This window comes from Gobius niger (genome assembly GCF_951799975.1).
Source record: "Gobius niger genome assembly, chromosome: 6".
NCBI classification, from domain to species: Eukaryota; Metazoa; Chordata; class Actinopteri; order Gobiiformes; family Gobiidae; genus Gobius; species Gobius niger.
In genome coordinates, this window is record NC_136857.1 from 31,270,218 (window position 1) to 31,291,666 (window position 21,449).

At 44.2% G+C, this 21,449-nt stretch overlaps 1 protein-coding gene across 1 annotated transcript in view; it reads left to right on the forward strand.

Annotated features, from left to right (window-relative positions):
* The window catches only part of nphp4 (nephronophthisis 4), a gene marked incomplete at its 3' end in the record, with an annotated part of 350,376 nt that extends 331,236 nt beyond the window's left edge, over window positions 1–19,140 (forward strand). The window contains exons 23-29 of the mRNA XM_079557985.1: window positions 2,811–2,967; window positions 4,173–4,249; window positions 4,431–4,516; window positions 6,114–6,285; window positions 11,673–11,852; window positions 13,703–13,846; window positions 19,000–19,140. Of these exons, the coding sequence (XP_079414111.1) occupies window positions 2,811–2,967; window positions 4,173–4,249; window positions 4,431–4,516; window positions 6,114–6,285; window positions 11,673–11,852; window positions 13,703–13,846; window positions 19,000–19,140 (957 nt within the window). The remainder of the gene's footprint in view (window positions 1–2,810; window positions 2,968–4,172; window positions 4,250–4,430; window positions 4,517–6,113; window positions 6,286–11,672; window positions 11,853–13,702; window positions 13,847–18,999) is intronic.
* Between the last annotated feature and the right edge of the window lie 2,309 nt (window positions 19,141–21,449).

Here is a 21,449-nt window from a genome sequence, read left to right on the forward strand (position 1 = left end):
TGAAACTTCACTTACGGTTTCGGAGATATCGGATATTGTAAAATACCAAAACACCCTAGTTTTCTCCTTAACACACATGTGTCAAGGAAAGGAAATAATCCCACACGTGTCCAGCAGAGGACGCTTACATATTACGAGATCAGGATATAAACAGCATATTATAGCCACGTGGTAAATGGTCACTCTGCCCCAGGGCGGCCTTATTTGTATATGAAAACATAAAATAACAGAAAACTTGCTGTACATTTTTTCCCTCATATTCACATCAGTAATGTAGTAGCAAAAGTTTCTCTAAATCTGTTTTTTATCCCTGTTTTATCCCCCAGCGTCTCGCCTTAATCCTGCATCATGGAACAGCGTCGTGTGCAGATGATGCTAGTAGCTTTAGTTTTTTATCCTTGAGCAGCAGCCAGGGAAGTCCTTGTGTTTCTTTAAAAATGAGAAAGCCCAGGCGAGAAAGCAACGGCAGAAAAAAAAAGAGAAACTTGAGCCGACGTCCAGCCCTCCGTATCTTCATACTTCCAGCGCACCGTGACGTGTCCTGGGGAGGTGCTCCTTGTGTACACGCGTGTTACAGGCTCCTAATGAGCGCCTTATGGACACCGGCGGTTAGAGTGAAGACTTCAAAGCTGTGCAGTGGTCTGTGGGGGCCCTCTCACATACAGTACGAGCCCATGTTCCACCTGATATGCCCACGCTGTCTGCTGCATACCCAAACAGCTCCTGCAGTATGCATGATGTTCAAATGTACAGCGCTCTCGGGCCTCTGCAGTGGAGGCTTCAAGTCCCAGCAGGATTCTAGGAAGAGTGAGCTCCATGTTCATCTCTTAGCCCCCGCAAAAGTTCAAACTGAACAAATATAATTGAGTGCAATCTGGTGTGTTTTAGACGACCATCTTTCATTTTAATCAGTGTTTTTACACAGTACTATAATTCTGCAAAAAAAATGTTTTCACGTGAATTGATGTTTGTTATCTAACTTGTTTTTCCTAATTGCAGAGTTGGAAAATTTGGGGGAAAAAACGTATCATTAGATTACTTTTTGCAGTGTTTAAAGCGAGAATTACTTTTATGATTTTACAATATTTACATATTTATTTAGTAAAAAGTAAAAATCCAGATTTTGTGTTTCCAAGCGGGCCCCCTCAGCCCCTCTGCTGTGTCAGCACCGCCCCTGCTCTTGCTCCATGTATGAGCTGCTCCTCGCACTGAAGAGAAGACACTAGTTCCTGATAACACTAAAGCTAAAACCTTTGCCAGGACTCCAGTTACTCTAATCTGACGCATTACTTTTCCAGACCAGTATTCAGATTAAAGTTACTGTTCCAAGTCTCTTTGAGTTACTTTTCTGTCAATATGTACTTAAAAACGTCCAGATGGGACGATAGAGCTGTACTGTTGTGAGCAGGTTGTGTTAAAAAGAGTTCTCCTTCCACCGTAGTTACTCACGTCTAAAATACCATCTCAATGTAAAACATGTTGGACAAACACAGAGACGTCCTCCATTCTAATGTTAGCATAGCCTCAAACACAGAGACGTCCTCCATGCTAATGTTAGCGTTGGCCTCAAACACAGAGACGTCCTCCATGCTAATGTTAGCTTTAGTCTGAAACACAGAGACGTCCTCCATGCTAATGTTAGCGTTGGCCTCAAACACAGAGACGTCCTCCATGCTAATGTTAGCGTTAGTCTCAAACACAGAGACGTCCATGATGCTAATGTTAGCGTTAGCCTCACACACAGAGACGTCCTCCATGCTAATGTTAGCGTTAGCCTCAAACAAACGCTCCAGCCAGTCCACTCTGAGTCACAATAACCCTAACCCTTGTCAGGATAAGAAATGGCACTTTGATTTCTGTTTACAGCAATTGTTAAACACTTAAAGCAGCTGTTTTATGGCCCTTTTGCTCTATTTTTTTTTTTACTTTTGTATAAATGTGTCTTTATTATTACTGTTTAATGAACTCTACAAGTTACATGAGTGATCAGAGTTTCTAAAACATTTGAAAGGTAAATAGCTATAAATGCACTTTGCATCTGTTACTTGAATAATTATACAGATTAACAACAATAAATACATTTGCTGTTGAACTCATGTTTCTATCTAAGCGACTGTATCTGTATCTAATTATTGAATAATTTAGGTGCAAACAATTGTTGTTTTTGGCTTTACAGACCTGTAATTAACCACTAGTAATTAGAACTGTGGCAACACTGATAATAGCTTCCTGCTTTTATTTCCGGCTGATTCACAGGAGATATTGTGTGGAAAGGCTTCATAGACTTTGCACTTTTCGATCCACAAACGCCGCCTTATCCTACCTGGATATTAATAAAATATGTAAATATGTGGGTGATTGTTGTCAAGTGAGAAAAGCTGGACAAAATACTGTCTAGAGGCGCATTGTGACCGCCATGTGCACATTAGACAGCTCTGCTATAGGTATGGTTTGAGCTGCCTGCATATAACAAGTGGAGCTATAGTCGAAGATCAGTTTGTGTTTTATTTACGTATGCAGCTTGTTTGATGGACATATTCACATTTCCCCCCCTCAAACACAACCACTGTCTGCAGGACCTCACTCAGCATTCATTCACGCTGTACATAATGGATTGAATGGGGAAATTGTTTGAATTTCATTGTATTACATGTTTTTAGAGGGATATATATATACTATATATACTTCAAATTCTGTTATCGTGACAGGCCTAGTGTCCCTGAATAGTGATATGCCAGTAATAATGCATATATATTTCCCGTTGACCTTCAGTGATGAGTGTCTTCATATTTTTGCCCCTTCCCTCTCAGGTGACCTTCAGCACAGAGGATGGGAAGCCTCTGTCCATCCTGCAGGTGAACGTGCAGCCGACTCCCCACGCGGTGCACCAGACCTTCAGACTGTACCACCCTGAGCAGAGCTTCCTGAAGAAGGCCATCCGCCTGCCCCCCTGGGACCTGCCCGCAGGTAACCTCAGGGCCAGGGCCTCAGTGTTCAGAGTCTGTGACTCGGCTTCACTTTACAAGGTCCAACACGTGCATGCATAACACGCACTTCTCCCCCATCCTGACGCGTGCTAAACGTCATCACCTTATCCTAACCTACAGGACAGTGGACTTCACTAAAGGCGTGTTATTGAGATTCATTTAAAGGGACTATGTGGAGTTTAAAACTAATTACTTTCCTCCCCTAATGTAGAATGAGCTCAGACCTGTTCACCACAACTGCCTCTAAAGTCACTCAAAAAGTTGTTGATTTGGATCAGAAGTGCCGTCATCCACCAGCTTAAAGGGGGGTATTATGCAAAATCGACTTTTTCAAGCTTTACATCATGTTATTATGTCATTCCCTCATTAAAAACATGCCTGAAGTGTTGCCTTGGCACATTCACATATTTTTGAGTAATCTGTAAAAACTCTGATGGCAGCCATTTTAGGGATAGGTTTGCCTGAGTCCTCCTAGGAACGCCCCCACCTCCTGGAGACGCCTCCGAGCTTTCGTCACCAACCGAGTAACCAACCACTGCTCCTCAGCAAAACCCCCTCCCCACTGATGCCACAGACAGCATGTGGAGGGGGCGTGTCTGAAAGGGTCAGAGGTTCTTAAAGAGACCGAGGCCTATTTCAAGACATTCACTACAGCCATTATGAGAGCAATTTTATACAAGGCAGTTATTTTAATTTACTGCATTTACAGACCAACAGAAGGTTTCATCATCATTGTAGTGTGCTATAGACTGGTGCTATGTGATTGAAAAAAGCATAATACCCCCTCTTTAATATAGAACCTGCAGTTACTCGTGCAGTTAACTCGTGCAACCTGCAGTTAAGACCTGAGGTGGCAGGAGTGAGTATAAAATAACTCCCTACACCCCTTTAAATAAATGTCACGGGGGGAAAGTGGATGCAACGTAATTTCCTGCGGAGCTCCACTGTTCATGTGACTCTCCATCGTCTGCGTTCAGACCCTCTATTTTCACAAAAAGTAAAACTATTCAGGGCCATCGTACAGCTTTGTTTCGAGCCATGCATCGATGCAATGATTTTACCACCGAAAATAAAACAACATACTGCTCATAGCTTTAAGAAGCAACTCAAATTATTACTTGGAATTTTCACCGCTTTTCAATCTAATCTGTGTGTGTGTGTGTGTGTGTGTGTGTGTGTGTGCAGGTGCAGAGCTGGGTGATCCGCCTCCGGTGACGGTCCGCTGCACTGACCCTAACGTCGTCTGTCAGACCAGGAAGACGGTGAGGAACTTGATCGCTTCAGTACACTTACCCTCAGAGCTGCTCTCGTTCCACTTCAGGGCTGGGACAATAAAAGGGTCGTTTTGTTGTTTCCAAAACTGAAATGATGTCCACGAGCATTCAATCCCTGCAGACTTTCTCTGAGTGTGAACATGTGTGTGTGGTGTGTGTGTGTGCGTAGTTGCCGGGGGAGCCTCAGGACGTGTACCTCAAAGTGCCCGGCGGCCCCAGCCCACACGTGCGCGTCTTCTCCATCATGGTTTACACGTACGTACCGGCAACCCAAGTACATCTCCCTAACGGCCCATGTTATACGTTCAGTGTCCCGAGGGAAATTTGTCCTGGACACACAGGCTGGGTCCCACCATACATCTCTATACAACACACTGTCCTCATCACATCACCGCCTTTGTTCAGGAGAGTCGCTGACAGGGGGGAGACAGCACTCGTACCTGTTTTTAGTTGGAACTCAGCAGTATTGTGCAGCTCATCTTAAAGGTGATTCTGTGTATTGTGGATGTGAAGGCGGGCCATTCACACGACACAAAAGGACACAGAGGATCATCTGTCTGAATTTGGAGCAATAAAACCTCACCTGTTACATCATAAAGACACAAGTGAAACAGAAACTCCATCTGAAAAGAGGAGGAAGCTTCATGACCGCACAGACTCAGGCATTCTGATCAGAGGAATTCTACTCTTCCCTTCCTGCTCTCTAGAAACATTAATATGAAAGATTAAAGGTGGATTGAGTGCTAGAAGGTCCCGGGTTCAACTCACACCTGCACGGGGTCTTCAGCCAGGTGTTTCTGATCATTAGCCTGGTTCCACATCTGGAGATGGGTCCCTGAGCGCCAGCCCATGCAGGTCGCCCCAGCGGCGTCGAGGGCGGGTCACGTCCAGAGAGGAAATTTCCATACGGGGATTAATAAAGTATAACTTAACCTTATGTAACTTTTTATGTGGGGAAAAAAGTTATTAACATTTTGCCTTTACTGTCGTAGACTGGTATTGAGGGACTTCTACATTCTGTGATTGACGCAAATGAACAAATCTGATTGCATGGGCTCGTTCCAGACTGATCCCCCTCTGTATAAAAAACACATGGAGAGAAAAGTTTATTTATTTATTTATTTATTTTTATTTTATATATATATATTTTTTTTATTACTATTATTATTATTTTTATTTATTTTATTTATTTATTTTTATTTTTTAAATATTATTTTTTTTTTTTTTTTATTTTTTGTGTATTTGTTTATTTTTTTTATTATTTTTTATTATTATATTTATATATTTTTATATTATATTATATTATATTATATTACACACACCTTTCACTCTCTTACAGCACCCATACACACACACACTCGCACACAAATTCAACAAAATAAGACTTAGCCATAGCCATTCAACTTGTATATTTACTAGTGTCCACCCCCCCCCCCCCCCCCCCCCCCCACCTTCTTTTTCCTTTCTCCCCCAACCTAACCATCTCTCACAACTCCTACCAAGAAGAATTTGTAAATACCGTATATTGTTTAAAAAAAAAAATCATGTTTATTATTATTTTTTGTTCTTCGCTCCCCCTTTGTCACTGTATCCTCCTCACTGGGTGTTAAATAAAGTAAAAAAATAAAATTAAAAAAACATGAAGGGGATTCATTCTGGTCTCACCGGGCTACCAGTTTTGCACTTACAAATCAATTTATTATGCCATCTCAGATTATTTCATAACTTCAATAATAGGTGTAAAACTAAAGTGCTTATGTGAGTACTGTGGGGCAGTTTATCTGTTGGTAAATGTCCTGTATAAATAACCTTTGACCTCTAAAAGCCCCTCTGTTTCTGCTGTCTGCCACAGGGATAAGTGGACAGCGGCGCCCTCTCAGGTGTGGCAGGTGCACGTGCACTTCCTGGAGCGCGTGGACATGAGCGTCGTGAGTGGCCAGCGGAGCTGTCAATCACTGGTGCTGCGGGGCAAACAGAGCACGAGGAAACTGCGCTGCTACTGCTCCCACACCCGGGACCTGCAGGTACTCAGGAACCTCCGCCTAGGTCCAGAACAGGCCCAAAACATGTGCAGGGGCTTCTCCCAGTGTGAAAGAGGCGCGCGGATCAGTGAATGCTTATTAAGTGTGATTTCCTGACATGTTTTATTCTCTCTTAGCCCTTTTCGCATTCACTTCCAAAAATAATTCCATGCAAATGAGTGTGTCGCAGCGGGGAGCTGCCGCCGCCTGGTTATCACCTCCGCTGACAAATCTTTGGTGGAAACGATGTACTTTATTTTATTACTTTTCCTAATGCTCCCAGCGCCTTCTTGTCTTCATGTCGACGCAAAAATTAGCCGTGTTGAAGCTGGAGGGAAGTTTAAAGCTATGTAGAACAAATTTGATTTCTTTGAGCCTTTAACTGCATTGTCAAGGTGCCTCCCTCCCTGTTCACTTTAGTCATTTCTTCTTCTGCTGCAGAAGCGCGCCCATCTATGCATGTTTCCTGGATTACATTGTGTTGTAGATGAAACACAAAAGACGGGGCGTTATGCTTTTTAATGGTATTTAGAGTTTTCATCTCAAACGCTTCCTTTTGATTCATTCGATCATTTGTTTAGTTGGTCGGGACAGAGCGTTTTAAGGCGAGACACGGCAGGTGAAAGTATTGATTTTTCACGCAGTGGTTGAAGTAGAGATTTTTTATCTATTTTCCTCCCTTTACATCTTAGTTTTCATGTCAGAGTATAAAAATGACAAAACTCACCCCGCATGATGTTTATTTTATGATGGGGGGATCCATTCACAAATATTGTCAGATTTTACATTCACGTGTCCTGCAAAGGGGCCCCGTGATGACGCTTTCACTCAAATATGGTATTATTCCTCCTACGAGACGCCTGGTGCAGAAAAGTCTAAGAATGGGCTGCGCATGCGCACTCGCTACAAAACTTCAGGACTGGTTTTCTCTGAATGAGAGAAAGCCCCTGTGGTGCTGGGCTGTGGTGAGCCCTTATAGTCACTCCCACAGACTCCAAACTTTCCAGTCTTGGACTGAACAATATTTTGAAGGTTTTTCAGAGGGATTTTTTAATATCTAATTCCCAACCTGATTTATTCCGTTTTGAACCCCAAAAAACAGGCGGAATTTGAGTTTTTACAGATTTTTTCACTTATGATTAGTTTATTGAAAAGCTAAAAAGTATATCCAAAATCCCCTCTGAAAAAATCTTAGTTGCTAATACATCAATAAAATGAAACCATACATTTTAATCTGGCTCAATTCATTATTTGCATTTCATTGCCCACATTTTTTTCTCATATTTATATGAGAAATATTCAGGAAAAATGTTCAGGAAAAGTTTCAAATTGATATCTCTACATTTATTTTTTTCCCCTATTCACCTGCAGTGTTTCGCCTTAATGAACGTACATGGGACTCATGCATGTAAACCCGCCACGCCGTGGGTTCATTTCAATCTATTGACCCCCAATGTGGCGAGGGAAGCGCTTCCAGGCTGCATTTCTAAACATTGCTATGACCCATGTTTTTAACCACGCTGTTTTTTGCACAGCAACAATAAAAAGTTAAAGGGGCAGGCCACGGTTTTTCCATACTGAGATATGTTCTTACCTGAGCTTAGACGAGTTGATACGTACCTGCCTTTGTGCATGCCCTCAGTCACGCACAACGACCAAAGATGTTGTTAGCATTTGGCCTCTCCCAGCATTTTCCTATAGCTCCAAACGGGGGTGAAGTTGGAAGCTACCAAGCTCTTCTACGGGCACAAAGACCAAACAGGTACGGATCAACTCGTCTAAGCTCAGGCTAGAACACATCACAGTATGGAAAAAATGGTAGCCGGTCCTTAGACTCTCCGACACGGCGAGGAAAAAAGAGAAAAAGGAAACCTCGGAGAGATCCACAGGGGACACCATGTGAATTGTACTGAACAGACTTCAGATAAAAGTAATATTGTACCATAACTAAGACGAATTCTGCAGTAAGAAGCAAAACAGATACATGTTAAAAGGACAGTGCAGTTATGGTCAGAGTGAGGAGACCTTTCTAAACAGATGAGTTCTGAGTTTAGATTTGAAGTGTGGGAGTGAGTCGGTTTTGCGGAGGCCATGGGGTTCAAGAGCCCCAGAACTGGAGGGACAAAGAGCTGGAGAGAGGAAGAGGAGGAGGAGGAGCGGAGAGATCGAACAGGTGTGGAGATATAAAGAGGAGTCAGTGATGTACAGTATGTATTTGACCTTTCAGTGCCCCAGTGGATGCTTGGTTGGTTAGCATAATGCCTTCACTTACCATCCTGATGGCCTGTAGTCGCTTCAGGATCAGTCGTTTTTTTTTAGGTTTTCACTGCTGATAAAACCGTGTCCATGGTTACATGCACATTTCATTCATTCAATCCCACCAGAAACCCTAAAAAACCTGAAATGAAATTGATCCTGAAGCATCATAGGAGCCGGGATGGAAAGTAAAGGCGCTAAGCTAACCATACGGCCGCTAGGTCACTGAAAGGTCAAATATGCACTGATATCAACTTTTTTTTTTACCTAAAAAGTTGCAGAGTGCATCTTTAAAGATGAAAATGATCAAAACAACGTGATACCGGTCATTTGAACAGACCCCGCGGCCCACTTTCGAGTTCCGACCCACCAGTTGAGAACCACTGATCTAGATTGGTTCATCCTGGCGTCCTCTTTGACAGGTGCACAATCCCTTTAAGAGCTCCTTTTGCTGCTTTCTCACCGGCCAAACCCGCGTGGCACCGGCGGGCGGGGCTGTAAACACAGACTCTGCGGCGTGAGGCGGGTCACTGGCTGCTTATACGTGAGCCTGCGCATCACCAGGACACATCCATCTGTCAGAATAAACGATGTCAGTAGCACTTTGAGAGCTCTTCCCAGACACAGTTTTGCTCGTGTTGCGCTTTGAAGCCGTCTGAAGCTCGGAGCCTTTGAATGTGGCGGCGGCCCCGCACAGTGTGGTGTCAGGCCGTTCCTTTATCTGAAGAGCCGCCTCTCGTTCAGGAGGACAGGGAGCGATAGAACAAGTCTCTCTACGCCAGTGTCTTTGTTAACGTCCTCGTGTTGGACAGAGTGCTGAGATGTTCCGCAGCAGGAGCACCGGTTTGTTTCTGCGCAGAGGCATCGCCGGAGTCTCCGCACCAAGAAACATCTCACTTTCTCTTGTCTGTGTCTGTCTCTCTCTCCGAGGGGGGCCGTGTGAACTGTGGAGAGGACACTACGGGAACTCTTCTGCTAAGGCCTACTCGTACAGCATTTAGAAAGATTTACAAGATTTCATTCATCAGGCAGCAGATAGAGCTATAAGGGAGAACTAGAACAACCTCCAGGGGGCAGTGTAGTATTCCGAGATGCAAATCCGCATTTGCATAGTCCACATTCTCTCTCGCCATAAAGAAATGGAACGAGCTCCCCTCTGACATGTTGAGCTTAGATGATCTCAGAGCTTTCTGCTTTTGTCCCCTAGGACTACAGATGGAAATGAGCTGTACAGTCTGGTACAAGCGTCTTTGCTCACAAGCATAATGTGATTGTACATTGTCCTGATAAATCAATATAATAATAATGATAATAATGCATTGGTTTTATACATAGACTGTAAAAAAAAATGGACGTCTTCTGCTCACTCCTCCCCGTTTACCATAATGACCATGTTCGAGGGGGAATTCATGGCGGATTTACAGACTCCCCCTCCCCAGATCTGACGAAGCATGTTCCTAAAAAGGACGGGATTATCACCGTAGACTCGGCCCTTGCGTGACGTGTAGCTCGCGCTGCTCCAATGCTAACAGTCCCACCCTCATTAAGTACGAGATTTCAAAAATTCTTTTTACGAGCCTGGTTTCATATATTGTTATTAACCCAGCGTTGTCTCAGGAGGAATATCTAGCCTAGTCTAGTGTTGAAAAAATTGAAACCAGGCGTTAAAGTTGTTTTAAGGTGTCTAAAGTCCAATGCTTTTCAATGGGAGACTAGACTAGTGGCGATATGGAGGTACTACAGCAATGGTGGAGCAATGGCGGCGCCCAGTGTCGTGGTCATAAAGCAGAGCAGCCAGCACGCACTGGTTTTATATAGTGCTTTTCTGGACACTTAAATACGCTTTACATTGCATTATTCATTCCCTCCATACTTGGCGGTGGTAAGCTACTATTGTAGCCACAGCTGCCCTGGGGTAGATTGACGGAAGCAAAGTTGCCAGTCTGCGCCATCGGCCCCTCCGACCACCACCAACCACTCGCACACTACATTCGCTAGGCTTCCTGGTGTTACTAAATGGTCTCCCATCCAAGTCCTGCCAGGCCCTTCCCTGCTTAGCTTCCAAGGTCTGACGGGATTGGGCAGAGCAAAGGCGGTGTGGCCACTATGAAAATGAAATAAAATGAAATCAACACAAGGTAATCATGGGAAAGGAATTAAGAAATGTGCAAATCCTTTGTTAACAATGAACAGGAACAACAGTGCTGAGGAATCCTGCCCTGCTTTAGTGTGTTCTGTCTCTGGAATTTTCCATTTGCACATATCTAATGCTCACACTACTCACTCAAGAAAAACAAACCTGCTCAGAGCTGCTGGAAAAGAAGAAGAAGAAGAAGAAGAAGAAGAAGAAGAAGAAGAAAACACGCACTAACGTTTGTCTCTGCAGTTGTACAGACAATTACCAGCAAATTTTCATTTGTAGATGATTAAAAGTCAAATCTGGCGCAGTCCCAAGATAAAGGCCACTGCTGCTCCCCCAAAGTCTGCAATGATGAATTAAAACTACAGCGGAACAGTTCCATTTGGGTAATGTGAAGCCACGTCTTTAGAATGTTATGTTTGAGTTTCACCTCTGAATCGACAGCTGCCATCTCTCTCTGGCTCATTCTCTCCTCTCTCTCTCTCTCTCTCTGTCTGCCAGTCGTCTCTGCCGTCGCTCACAACATGATTTGGCTCCAGCTTCACCTCACACTAATCTGAGCAGCGCCACCGACTTCATTAAGCACCTTTTCCGTGAACTCTCCGCCTGTTCTCTAGTTCTGCCTTTCTCTCTCCCCTCTTATCATCGCTTTCTATTCTTCCTCCGTCACCTGAGACTGTGAACAGAGCTGATGATGAACCCCAGTTTAGATTGAAACGTGAAAAGGACGGCGACTCTTTGAGCTTTTGATCATGTGATGATTCAGAACGTGGACCTACTTTGACCACACTTAAATAGTCGGTTTCGTAGATAAATAAGCCAATAAATAAATACATTTTGTTTTTGTAAAAGTACTTGGTAGAACAAGGTCTTAGTGCCGCCTTCTCCAGTCTTGGCACAGATCTTGAGCGCTTCGACACTGGTTGCGTTCTCACACAGTTCAGCGTTAGAAAAGGACTGTGCTCAGAGTTTTGTCTCCTCTGCGGTGTTCCAGGTGGAGCCGGGGGGCGTGTTCGCGTTGCCCCCGGCCGCGGTGCAGGAGGTCCAGGTGAGGGTCCAGCCGTGGAGGACGGGCAGGCGCTTCTTCTACCTGAGCGCGGTGGATGTGGAGCAGCAGCGCCTGGTCAGCAGCTGGCTCCTGTGCCTCACGGTGCACCGGCCCGTCGTCTCCAAGGTACGCCCCGGAAACATCGGCCGAGTCAAACAGCAAAATGTCACTTCAGGATTCGTACGGCCGTGGAAAACCTGGAAAAGTCATGACATTTTTTAATCAAATTTCCGCTATCACCGCCCGAGGTCTCGGTCCACGACAGCTAATGCGAGCTTAACAATGATAATATTAATGCGTAAGGAGAACATATTGGAGCTGGCTTAAAGGGACTATACAGAGTTTAAAAATGTTAAAACTAAGTATTTTCCTCCCCCTACATGTTCCAGCCATGTCCTAATGTGTAGAATGAGCTCAGACCTGTTCACCACAACTGCCTCTAAAATCCTGCTCTGTCACTCAAAAAGGTGTTAATACGGGTCTAAAGTGCCGTAATGCACAAGCCTAATATAGAAGGTGCAGTTACGCATGAGACCTGAGGTGGCAGTAGTGAGTATAAAAATGACTAACTTGCATCTAGCCCCTTTAAATAAGCACACAGACACAAAGAGTTCAGGATGGTGATTGACATGCGTAACAGTGGAACACAGACATGTGGATTTGGTGATGGACTTTTCCTCAGTGGGGTAAAGAGCCAAGACCTCGTGAACATGGGGTGCCAGGCCATTGGTCCGACAACTGGGACTTAAACTTTTCTCAGGACAGTTTTTTCCCAATTAAATACAGTAGCGGCATGAACACAGAAAGTATGTTGATGGACGAAAGTGCAGATGCCGCTATTAACACATTGAGTGCCGTGCTGTTTTGGGGATTTAGCTGTAGAGTGCCAACAAACCAGATCGTTTTTCATGATATTTGTAGCACCACAGCATATTCTGTGTTATCGCTATGGACACATGCTGTGGCTCGTTTGAAAGACCAGAATCTCTAAGCTCTTCGTAGGTGAAAACATTTTAATTCTAATTGCCTCGGTTCCTGAGAAATCTAAGCTAAACAGAGGCTAGTTTTGATAAAAATCACAGATTTTTTTCTAGATTCTGAGATAATTAGTGTTTTATGCAACACTCTCCTTTCCTCTCCTCCTCTCTCCAACTCTCTACTCCTCTCTCCTCTAGAGACACTAACATTATGTGAAGAGGCAAATGCCTAAATATCTCCGTTTCAAGTCAATTTTCGACGACAACATTGTTGACATGTTATCGAACGCTTTTTATTGCATGTGCATTTAAACAGCCTGGTTCTCGGATTGAAGACTTTAACAGGATGTTTCTCAGCAACACCACGCCCCCTCGGACTAAAAAAAGAAAGAAAAGAAATGCAATAATAGATATATAATGTCCAGATTGTGACTCTTCACAAGTTTGTAATCGTAAATTATTTCACTTCTGTTCATCAGAGCTACCAAAGTCACACAGAAGGTGTATTAGAGTGTCTAGTTTCTTAATTAAAAAAAGTTTTTTTTCCATTTTTAGCACTCAATATGTTAATGAGAAGCAGGGTGAGAGGATGAGGAGAGCGGCTGCTTTTGGGAAAGCCATGCAACACTTCTGCCTTTTGTGGAGGAACTGTCTGTCAAAGGCTTAGTACAGCATGTCCACTTGTGTACTTTGTGTAAATACTAATACCTTTTAAATGAAACCGACTAAAACTAGACAAAAACACCTTTTGAGATTTCGTCCTCAACTAGTAGACTCAAACTGTCACATTTAGAAATGACCAAAATTTGCTGAGACATTTGCTAAAAAGAGCATTTTCGTCCAAAAGACTAAGCTGCCAAAAACAACACATCAAGCGAGATTTCTCACACATCCATATGACAAATAACATTAAATCAACAGAGATCAACGGCCGACAGTTCCAAATTATTCTTCGGAAACACTTTGATGCTTCATATGTCCAAATGTTCTGTGGCGCAGGCGTTCGAGGTGAGCGTCCCGGTGGGAGAGGGTCGAGGCAGCTCCAGGAAGATCAGCTACACCAACCCCTACAGCGGACCCCGCTCTCTGCTGCTGCGCTCCGACCACCCCCATCTGCTGCAGTTCAGGGAGGAGCGCTTCCAGGTCTGCACTGACTCCTTAAATTGGGGTTTGGGGTCTTTTGTTTTGTAGTGGATGTTTTTGCCTTTTGCACACACTTGCTGCTCTGCGTAGGGGAGGGGGCGGGACGTGAGTACAGTGCTTCATGGTTACATAGGACCATGGGAGAGGACACAAATGAACTGATGAACTAGGACAGGTGCAACAGTATTTCCAATCCAATTGTGAAAGTTTCATGACTGTATTATTTATACAGGGATTTCAGCTTCCCGATGGCCCTGTGTACGAAACTGTTCCTCAGTCGACTGGAACTGACCCGTAGATTCCGCAGTCTCGTCCCTGAAGGGTCCCTGGCGATTTTGATGGCTTTGCGGGTGAGACGGGTCGAGTACATCTCCTTAATAGAGGGGATGCGCTGGAGGCTCCTTCGGCAGGACACAGTGCTGGCACCGGGCCACACAGTGCCTCTGTAGAAGTTGGACATAACGGAGACTGGGACTCTGGCTCTTCTCAACTTGCACAGAAAGTAGAGACGCTCATTACTTTTCTTGACCAGTGATGTAGTGTTCATGGTCCAGGAGAGCTTCTCTGTGATGTGCACACCCAGGAACTTAGTGCTGGTCACCCTCTCCACAGCAGCACAGTAGCATGCTGGACCCGTTCTCTTCAAAAGTCCACAACAATCTCTTTGTCTTCTCCACATTTAGAGAGAGATTGTTCTGTGTGCACCACATGGCCAGACTGCTCACCTCACTCCTGTAGTTTGACTCGTCTCTGTTGCTGATGAAGCCCACCACTGTTGTGTCGTCTGCAAACTTGATGAAGAGGTTTGAGTCGTACTTTGGAGTGCAGTCATGGGTCAGCAGAGTGAACAGGAGGGGGCTCAGCACACAGCCTTGGGGAGACCCTGTGTTCAGTGTGATGGTTCTGGAGGACCTGCCTTCCAGCAGCCAGTTGCACAGTGACATGTTGATCCCCAGGTGGAGCAGTTTGTGTATTAGCTGCTGTGGGATTATAGAGTTGAATGCTGAGCTAAAGTCTAAAAACACATTCAAACGTAGGAGTCCTTTGTTTCAAGGTGAGTGAGGGCTGTGTGGAGCGCAGTGGAAATGGCATCTTCAGTCGAGCGATTGGACCGATAAGCAAACTGGTATGGAAGATACATTAGGATTTCTCTAAAATGGGGCTGATTGACCCATAAAACTTTGACACCAAAGCCATGTTTAGTCTAAAGTCACCAAACTGAGTGTGTCACACGCTGTGGAGATAGGGGTTAGAGGTTAAACACCAGAGATTTACAGGGACCAATTAACCCGTCTTGTCTTTCTCCTGTTTCATTGTTTCCTCCATACGCTTCCACAGTGCCTCTCCATGTACCGATTTATTTATCCATCAGTTGTCTGCGGGGTAATGAAGGCGTCTTCCCGCCCCGCCCCGGCGCTGCGTTATCACCGCGGAAGAACCATCCAGGAGCCATTACGGCGCGTGCTTTATTGTCCTGCTGCCCGCGCTCCTGCGTAATGGCCCCTTCAGTCAGACTGTAGACTGACTGTAACGGCCCGGCGTGAGGGTGTGGGCACTACCGCTGAAGAGATGGACGAGGTCTGTGTGCACATAAACTATTCACGAGGAGCTCCAGACACCGCGGAGAGGGGTGTCAGGGTGGGGGGGAAAGCAGGCCGTTTGTTCTAGTGCTTGACGTTAAAGAGCCCATACTCTGCAGCGGACATTTTGGATCTTTTATAGAAAATAAAGGAACATTACAGGAGCATTATAGATTGTGCACTGAACAGAATTATGAATCGCTTTTGTTTTTGCTGCCTGTGTTTTAGGGGCTGATATAAAACATTCTCTGACCCATTTGTGTCAGATATTCAGTCTCTCCAGGCATTTTCAGTGATTGTTCAGTGATTGAAACTTTTCTTTGCATTTCACATCATTTTGTATCAAAGAAGCTCTAAAAAACAGAACCATGTGCGCCCCCAGTCCCCCTCTCAGCTGTGGACAGTGGGCGGAGCAAACAGGCACTTGTCTATTTCTGTAAGCACAGTGCACAGAGTTCATATAACCCTGATAACACAGAGCCTGAGACTCTGTGAGGACAAATGTCTGTTTATTCCACTCATTAACATTGAGCATTGTGATTCCTCATGTTCGCACAGCAAAGAAAGCACCAGCCCCTCACACAAACAGCACCGCATCACTGGGGAAAGAAGCGATCTAATGTTCAAGGAGCGTTTATCTGCCAAATAAAGATCCAGGAGCAGAGGAACTAAGCTCGGACAGAGGGCGAAAGGATCACACAGTGGGGCTCGCTGTAAAGTCAGACCCAGGCGAGTGAGAGGAGGCGGAGCTTCAGTCTGAATGACTTAAACCCGCAGAGGCGCTGGACACTTCCTACCAGAGGTCGGAGTAAGTCATTAAATGCAAGTCTCCAGTCAAGTCCAAGTCGAGAAGGTCCAAGTCCCAAGCAAGTCCAAGGCAATTGGTCAAGGGGTCAAGTCGAGTCATAGCTTTTGGCAAGTCAAGTCAAGTCTTTCTTTACCCGGCAAGTCACCTCAAGTCGCAAACGTCAGAGTTAGGCCTAATTCTTCTTTACAAAATGCCTTTAATCTACTTGAAAATATAAAGTGTTTTCTCAAGATTTTGTGATTTTGAAAATGTAGGCAAACATTCTGGATTTAAAGTCTAATTAATATTTAAATCGCCACAACAATTTAAGATATATTTGTAATGCTCCAGTCTATGTACAAAATGACTAAGACAGCTAAGGAAGGGGGCGACTTAAAAAAAATTTAAGTTAAAATTAAAGTTAAAATTACGTTTTTTAAACATGAGCTGCTTTTCCCTGCAGTTTGAAAGATAAATCTAAAATAATATTTTTTTAATTTTTGTTAGCTTCTGGCAGTTTTTCTGTCAGTGGTTCCCCTGTAATGCCCCAGCCCCTGTATACTCAGATTCGCCCCTGCTCAAAGTAGATTCCGCACAGCCTTCAGTGCTGCTGTCACTGGGCTCTGTGTGCCGTGGAAAATAACTACTAAATGCTGTAACCTTCGTTAGAACAACTTAAAACTCTGAAAAGCCCCCAAGATTTCTGTCATTGATCCAGCTCTTACGCATCGTCGTTCTGGAGGTTCTGAATATTGTTCATAAGTTAATGTCATAGCTTTAATGTCAAAGTCACAGATAAATCAAAATCACTTGTTACCATATTGATTTTACAATGTTTTTCGCTTTCGGATTCATCACCACTTTCTACATTTTCCCACAGCATATCCATTCGCATAACCGTAGCACCCTTGGTTACATCGTTTTATATGAAAGGGAACTTGCAACACATGTTTCCTCTTGTACAGAAGTTTCTAATTGATATCTCTTTGTATGATTTATCCCCCACTCACCAGCAGCGTCTCTCTTTAGGGTTAGATCACGATAAATATGATGAGTGAATGTTCGCCTGGGACCCTACAACACATGGCTCAGGGCCCGGGTGTGAGAATACCTGGGATTATACCATGCGAGCCGAAATGTCAGCCTACCCACAGGAGCCTGGTCAGCTGTTATTGCTAAGCCTGAGTTTGCCCGTTGCACCTCCTGCCCGGATGATAGAGGCACTTGTCGGGAGCTCGGGCCACAGCCGATCAATACTGCTCCGCTTTTGGGCGAGATTACTGCACGAGTCCCCCCCCATTGATCCATGTTTCCTTCGGAGGCTATTACTGAAAATACAAAAAGACTTGCAGGCTTTGAGGAACACGGGGATTGAGGAATATTACCGTGGAAGGATTTGAAACGGAGCGGTGCACCTGCAGTGGCAGCTCTGCGCGGGTTATGGAAACTCTACTGTGACCGCCGGTTTGTAACACTGCAAATCACAAGACGCTGGGGAAATGTGAGAAAAGAAGGTTAAAAGCAAATAGAAATATTCAAAATAGGTTCACTGATATACATGTGAAAAAAAAAAAAAAAAGTTTTCAGTGACAAAATCTAAATAATGGATAGAGCCAAGTTTAAATTGATGGATTTATTTCATTGTTATATTAGTTACAAAGATTTTGGATCTCGTTTAGCTTTTGAAAACGCAAATCAATTGTTGTTATTGTTAAGTTCAAGCCTGGAAAGTTTGGAGTCTGTAGGAGCTGCTAAAGTGCAGATGTTAAGAGAGAAAACAAGCTTTAAAGCAGGGGTCGTCAAACTTTTTCCTCTAGGGGCCACATTATCGTTCCTGACTGTGATAGGGGGGCCGGGCCGGGTTGGCTATAACATAGAATTGTCTGACCCAGAGCAAAATGCAGCAGGCCTCATTGTGAAGTAGAGATTACCAGACTGGTACAGTCGTCCCCACTACTATATCCACAAGATCAACACTTGATTGTTTGGCTGTATTGGTTTCCAAAAATAGTAATCAAGTCTTCACACTTTGTTTTAATTTGAAATACCACAGTTATTCCATTTATTTTTATTTTCAAATAAAACATCATTGCGTAATGTGAAGTATTAACTGTGTGTACGCTTGTATTGTGCTTTACAAGCCTGTGTCACAAGTTCCTTAAAGTACTACATAGTAGTCATTATTCATTCACTCCACACTCGGTGGTGGTCAGCTGTTATTGAAGCCACAGCCGCCATGGGACAGACTGTCCATTAACCACGTGGCTATAATGTGTTGTTTATATCCTGAGCTATGTCAGTGCCCTCTGCTGGACACGTGTTATGCTCTACAGGGCAGAGGCCGGGTTAAATCATCTGGTGGGCCGGATTTGGCCTGCGGGCTGTAGTTTGAAGACCCCTGCTTTAAAGGAACAGGCCACCGTTTTTCCATACTGAGATATGTTCCTACCTGAGCTTAGACGAGTTGATACGTACCTGTCTGGGCTTTGTGTGTGTCCTTAGTCACGCAAAACGACCATAGACGTTGTTTGCATTTGGCCTCTCCCGATGTATTCCTATAGCTCCAAACGGGGGTGAAGTTGGAAGTGACCAAGGTATGACAGGTACGTATCAACTCGCCTAAGCTCAGGTAAGAACATATCTCAGTATGGAAGAACTGTGGCCTGTTCCTTTAAAATCTCAACATTGCTTACTGTGTGATAAATCATTTCACCTGCCGTGTCTCACCTTAGAAATGCTTTTTTTTTATATGGTTGTGAATGTTATTTGTCCTTTGTTGTCTGCAGATCGGAGGTGGCGAGACGTACACCATCGGGCTGCGCTTCGCCCCGAGCACGCGCCCCGGGGCTGTGGAGATCCTGGTGTATGTGAACGACCAGGACGAGAAGACGGAGGAGGCCTTCTGTGTCAAAGTCAACTACTCATGAGCTCTCACGACCACAGACTCCCTCAATACGTTTGAAAAATAAAGATTTCACAGTGCAGAATGTACCTGAAGCTTCTGGACCTCTACAACTATTTCAGAAGGTTCTCCTCCTTTTAGTGACACCTCAGCCGACAAACTACAGTCATTTCCCACAGACTTGCGGTCATTCAGGTGGTCAAAACAGTGCTGGGGGGAAAAATTGTGTTTATGTCATCATTTTGAATTATTTCCCATTAGCTTTTTTTGAAACAATCCTCAAGTATGGGGCAAGGCAAAGAGTTTTCATTGTTTCACTGTATAGGTTTTTATACATGATGTTTTGGTGCGGTTCTCAATAAAGGTTGGATTCAAAAAAGGTTTTAGTGCATAACGGGTAATAAGGACAGTGTGAGGGGCCCTATATGAGACATGGAAATAACAGAGAATGCTAACAATGGTCCTAACGTTAGCTTCATGCTACACATGCTAACTCTAGCTTAGGTGCCGGTTTTTGAATGACTATTTGAATGAAATGTTTTCTTTTTGTTGCTCACATTCAAAGCACTCTCAACACAAGATCCAAATCATCACAACCAAAAAAGGGTTGAGCCGAACCAAAGTGCTGTTTTTGCTCTGTTTACTACAATAAGAAACTCAACAACAAAACCTGTGTGATACATGTGTCCACAGTCCACACCTTAAGCCCAGGAATGAAAATGAGCTGAACAATATATTTAACCAGCAGTGTGTCAGAAATGTCACATCAATATCATCAATCACAGCCAATGTCAGCCTAAATCGGACATGCTGTCTGAATGTGAGCACAAGGGGGCGCCCCGCTGCGTGATCCTGAATCAGGTGAATAGCACCCGATTAAGAACTCAAAGGTCCTGGGTTCAGTACAGAGAAAACTGAGTAAGAGCAAACTCTTGACTTTGCCTGGGGTTCAGATAGGCAGCAGTTAGTCTGTATCTTTCAGTCTTGGTTTACAGCGTGGTTTACAGCTTCAGCACGGCCTGATAGACACTGATACAATGTGGGATTATGAGCTATAAAATGTGGAAGAAAGATTAATGTTACAGAGGAAGCACAAATCGGGATTAACCAGAGGATTTCTCAAAACTGTGTGAATCAAGTGAAATCCTACTCCATTTCTGTCATTGAATATAACATGTTCTAAAGCAGGAGTGTCCAAACTGTTTCCATGGAGAACCTCATCCGGCGTGGAGGGCCGTTGTTGTTGTCATCGTTGGAAAACATTCAATTCAAAAGCGTTTAAGCGAGCCCACATGCTTTTATTTTCGGCTGAGGACCTTGAAGGCAGCTCTGTCTCTTAATTAAATGTGAGTATTTCAGGTTATGACAAGTCTTTCATTAAGTAACTCATTTACGTATCACATAAGACAACAACGTGAGTGTTTGATCAGTGCAGATCCACCGGGGCTTATTACCGCTAAATGACTGTGTCAAATGCATTCATCTATGTGTTGGGTCTCGGTATCATTGTCTCTTAATAACATCTCTGCAACATCATTTAATGAGGAAGTGAAGACGTTTACCCTTTTCAGCGAACGTGGAGCTGAAATGAATGCTGTTTCATAATGTATTGCTCTCTCTCCACTATAGCTGGAGCTAATCTGCGGTATCAGCTTTAAATTGAGAGCATGCACTGGAGTTAAACTGGACACCCTGTCATAAGAAGGCAAACACTCACCAATCTTACCCCCCGAGACGGTGCTGGCCCTAAGCAAAAATCCACACAGGGGCCCTACAGTAGCATCCCATGGCTATTCGACGAAGAGTAAATCCATTTACCATCAAAAACGGTTCCACTGTGCAGTAGTGCAGGGCAGAAGTGCAACATAATGACCTCAATTCAGGCCCCGTTCCTCTGTGTGAGAACCACTAAGCCACTGTGAGACTGAGATTTAGAGCTACTATAGTCTATTTCCCAACTTTTCCCAAATGGTCCCACGTCCGGTCCCTGACCCACAGTTTGGGAACCGCTGACTTAAAGGAATAGGCCACCGTTTTTACATACTGAAATATGCTCTTACCTCACTTTAGCCAAGTTAATATATCCCCGTCTGGTCTTTGTCCGTGCGCTCTGCCAGGCAAACTGAGCACATACGCAGCCTCTCCCACATGTCACATAGCTCCAAAAAAGCTCACGATAGAAGCTACCAAGCTCTTCCACGTGTTCCCTATTTAAATAAAGTTACGTGAAGTGTTTTCATGCGAAGTATATTTACACAGAAATGTAGCATGTCGATTTTATAAGCAAATAAAAAGGGGAACTATATTGTGAGGCGTAATGATACGAGGAGTAAA